Below are 4,283 nucleotides of genomic sequence, written 5' to 3' on the forward strand. Positions count from 1 at the left end.
ATTTCTTCAAATACAAATGGAGATAATAAAATCATTAGATGATCTTAAGTCATAGGAGGAAAGTTTGGGGGAAAGATTTGAAAATTATAAGGTACTCTACAAATACGTAGTAGTAGTATCTGAGTAGGTTATCAGCTACCCACTCAGCTCTTGATTTTTTAAGGATTATCTTAAAACATAAGCAAAGAAACAAAATAAAGGGAGAGTGACATGAGAATGATTCCGAGACTCACTCCCAGTGTAACTGGGTAAGGCACACAACTTCTCTTGTCCTCCCTTCAATACCAAGTCCTCCTTGGAAGGCCAGGAGAGTGCTGGCCTGCTTCACCTGATCTTCCGTCGGCAACAGAAGAAGTTCATCTTGCAATTTCCAACAACCTTCTCATCCTCGGTGCATATCCTTCTGCATTTGCCCCGGCCGAGCCTGCAAGGCTCACAAGCAGCAAACTCACCTAGGCCAACAAAGAGCAGCTGATACATCTCTCCAGGGACTCCCTGGAAACGGGGAGAAGGTCAAAAGCCACCAAAAAAAGGGGGAGGGTTTCTATGGTCATAAAGAGTGTTTTTAAAGAACCAGCCCTGATTTTTCAAAGGGCTCTACTTTCTTCAGGATGGAGTTGGGGAAGAGTTAATGTTGAAGCAAGAGGTGGACGCCATCCCTGCTCCCCGTGCCTTGCATGGGTCAAAAGTAGGCAAGCGCAGTGGGATGAAGTGTCATGTATATGGTAGAACCATAAAAATACATACCTGATACTTCTGTAAAGGTTACAGGCTGAAGGTGGGAAGGCTACCTTGTGGTTTGAAAAGGTTCTTGAAGGTAGAGGTCAAGTTAGGTTCAGTTCTGGTTTGGGCCTGGTAACGGTGGTGTGTCCTCAGTAAACTGCCTGATCTCAGCTTTCTCACTTGTCATATGGACATTCTAGAAATACTTGTCTACACTGTAAATTTCTCTAGTGGTCAAAAGGAGTAATTTATGTGAGAATATTTTGCCAAACACTATGTCCTCCATTAGTTATTTTTGTTGTTGTTTACTTTAATCAGAAGCTTTTTTATATGACTGCAAAAAATTTTTCAGGGTAACTTTCATGGACCAGGAAGGTAGGGCCTTTGCCAGCCGAGAATCCGTTATATGCTGGTCTGGTTCTCCAAGGGCAACATTTATGTTGTAACCCCTTATTCTCTTTCCTATTAACCACCCTCTTCTCAGGAACCTCAGAACTACATGGAAGCTTACAGGTTTCGCTCTCTACTGCAACCTTTCATTGGGCTCCTTGACAGCCCATTTGCCGGTCCCCGGGGATATTTCAGGCTTTATGCTTCCTGTCTCACCACCTGCTCCTCCCTCTCGCATCATTGCTCAGTAACGGGCCCAGAATTGGTCCATTCCTGGGCTGCATTCCATCCCCTTGATGCTGGATCTCCTGAAGTTGCCCACCTAACTTCTGAACACTCACCCAGAGACTCTTTCTGTTCACGCTAATTGCTGCTTGCATTGGGCCGAAGCTTGCTGTGGGCATGGGGATGGCCGTGGCTGTCCAGTTGCTTCTATGGAGTCCACCATTAGAGTCAGTCTTTGCTCTGGTAAGCCCAGGTTAGAATCACCTGCCTCTTGGGCTTGATATTTGTGCACTCATCACACGTTGTGTTAAGAATTCTGACTGGCTCTGAAACAAAGTCCCTGATGATGACTTTTATTCCAGCCTGCTTTGATTTGAGGTGAGGACAGGCACAAGCTAACGTTCTAATGAAGATGCCTTTCTGCTAGCAGAGATTACACCAAAGCTCCCTGATAACGTTTATAAATAAAGAACCAGTGTCTTGCTTCTACGCCATGATGGTCTAACCCTACAGTACAATTCTGTGCCTCCGAGGCATCTCCACTCAATTGCTATACCTCAAGCTTCTCAACTTCTCATTCCCTTCTAGCTCCTGATTTTATTATTTTCTCCTTCTGAGTTCCAACCTTCTTCCTTGCCTGGAAACTTCTGCATCAGCATCCACCTTGTTTTCCCAGCTTATGTGAGTTCTTCCTGTTTTCACCCGGACTTGATGCCCCAGCCTGTCTTATCTCCTGAACCTTGCATTACTGAAGCAGGGAAGAATCAGCATTTGCAGCCTTGGAACCAGATAGGATATAGAATTATGTTGTATTTCTAATCTGACCTACTCTTTGGCATGCCAGGGATTATCTCTAGATGCCCCTTTGCTGCTGAATTGGAATACACATTCTTCTACTCATCACCCTTGGTGACCTTCTCTGGATGCATTTATATGGAGGTCTTCTCTGCAATGGGCAGAGTGACTTTTTGTGACGGGATCTGCTCTTTTTAGGGCGTGGGTGGTCTGACTGTTCAGTGCTGCAGTTTTATTGAGGATTTTGTATGCTACCTCTGCTTAAGGGTATTTCTGGGCACTGTTCTACCTGATTGAGAATTACAGAATTAAAACTTTGTGACTCTGGAGTCCTGAGTTGGAAGCTTAGCTTACCACTTATCACTGTGTCACCTGGACAAAATGATTGAACATCGCATCTATGTCTCAGCTTCCTCATCTTCTATAAGGTGGCAGTTACAAAAGTACCCACATCATTGGAATGTTTGAAGATTAAATGACATAATCCACATAAGGTTAATAGACTACCTGGCATATAGTCAGCACTCAGTGACTAGTAGCCACCTGAATTTTTTTTCTCACTCCAAAATTCTGTCTAAACACTTTTAAATTCTGTTTGTAATAACCCAGGGGTGTTTCTTTTGGTTCTGTTTATAATACGCTTTCTTCCTGTAGAAGATGAGTGCACAAATAGAGATTGGGGGCTCTTCATTGTGCACAGCTGTTATATAATGGTGATTAGATTGCACAGCGTTTGATCCTTCTTAGACTAGTAGCAGAGATTGGGACATATTTTACAGGTTTTGGGACCAGATCCTGTAAGAGACAGATGAGCATGTTCTCAGAGCAGTCAGTGCTCATCGGCTGGTACAAGCGTGATCCTCTAATCTTGCTTTAGTTCCCACCATGAGCTAATGAGACTAGCCACCAGGTCCAAATCCCTATGGCTAAAATTCCCTTGTAGTAACACAGAGATTTCTCTGTGAGATGGCAAACCCAGGCATGACGCTGGCTACAAGAGGAGTGAAGACAGAAGCAGAAATCTGGGATTTCAGGCAACTCTATTCTCACTATCATTTCCATCACTTCTTGTCTCTGGAAGTCAGAGAGAGCTGTCAGGCCAGAGGTCCTAAACGTAGAAATTATACACAAGGGATTCAACTTACCTCCTGGAAGTGGCTCAGAATACTCGAGTCCTGCCTGGCACCCTAGATTCAAAACAACACATTTTGAATATTAAAATCAGTGCAGGAAATAATGATGTATAAAACAGTATTCCCAGCTCCACACATCTGCTGTCGAAAGATAACAGATCACAGAGGCTGCATCTTTATTCTATTTCTTAAGGCCAGCACTCCCAGTAACCGGTAAGAGGTTTTAAAAGGGTGGGCAGGGTCATAGTGTGCTTAGAAAATACCACTGCAGATTCAAGAAAATCCCGTGAGAAGCTCAGTGGGGAGCCGACTGTTACTCTCAGTTTCACGATGGTCCACAGAAAAGCCATCAGGCTTTATGATCTGCCCCCTTCACAATCCCATCCTTCTGCAATTACCTGATAGAAATTGAGCCAAAATGAAGAAAAAGGCAAAGACAAAATAAGACATCTTTCTGCTTAGGGTCATCTCTGAGGGAAGCCTCTTCAGAGCAGAGGTTTGGGACCTCTCTGAGAGGACAAGAGGCTCACTTATACTTGAAAGTAATGGGGAACGCTCTTGGTCAGTGAAGTGAATCAATAAAGAAAGCACATTTATATGCTCCATTTCCCAGGATCAAGGACTGACATGATGCACAATAACCCTTGGCCTCCATAAAGCCTTGTATTCTGGAAGCTCTGGCCAGGGTAGTGCAAGGAACATGAGGCCAGGAGCTGGAAAACCAGGAGCCACCCCGATCCTCCCAATCCAGCAAGCAGGAGCCTCCTACTCCATTCCTTTCTCAGAATTTACTCTTCTCTTCCATTGAATAAGGAGCAACCGCAGTTGCTAAGAGACAACACAGTTCTTCTGCCAGCCTCTCAGGCTTGGTGTCAAGCTCTAGGGATGATGATGGGGACATGCTTGGAACACAGGGAAGGCTTGGAAGGAGGACTGGTGCCCTCTAAGAGGAGCCCAAGAAGCAGGCACTGTTCCTTCCCCGGGTCTCATTTGTACTACCTGTCAATGCCCCCAGGA

At 44.7% G+C, this 4,283-nt stretch overlaps 1 protein-coding gene across 1 annotated transcript; it reads right to left on the reverse strand.

The window, feature by feature from the left end:
• Positions 1-324: 324 nt before the first annotated feature.
• Positions 325-3,734, reverse strand: LOC123847357 (beta-defensin 105). The gene is made up of 3 exons (XM_045879270.1): positions 3,665-3,734; positions 3,279-3,320; positions 325-452 (listed from the first exon to the last, which is right to left on the reverse strand). Exons 1-3 carry the CDS (start codon positions 3,732-3,734, stop codon positions 325-327), a joined length of 240 nt encoding a protein of 79 aa, XP_045735226.1.
• Positions 3,735-4,283: the final 549 nt, after the last annotated feature.

This window comes from Mirounga angustirostris, unplaced genomic scaffold (assembly GCF_029215605.1).
Source record: "Mirounga angustirostris isolate CCGP_5_RB_7025 unplaced genomic scaffold, mMirAng1.0.hap1 SCAF_2, whole genome shotgun sequence".
NCBI lineage: Eukaryota > Metazoa > Chordata > Mammalia > Carnivora > Phocidae > Mirounga > Mirounga angustirostris.

What these genes read in the sequence shown, in the direction of transcription:
- LOC123847357 (XM_045879270.1), bottom strand. Translation starts at nt 3,734, where the DNA reads ATGACCCTAAGCAGAAAGATGTCTTATTTTGTCTTTGCCTTTTTCTTC. An exon ending in TTTGGCTCAATTTCTATCAG is followed by an intron (nt 3,321 to 3,664) that starts GTAATTGCAGAA and finishes TTTTGAATCTAG; the next exon opens with GGTGCCAGGCAGGACTCGAG. An exon ending in TTCTGAGCCACTTCCAGGAG is followed by an intron (nt 453 to 3,278) that starts GTAAGTTGAATC and finishes TTGTTGGCCTAG; the next exon opens with GTGAGTTTGCTGCTTGTGAG.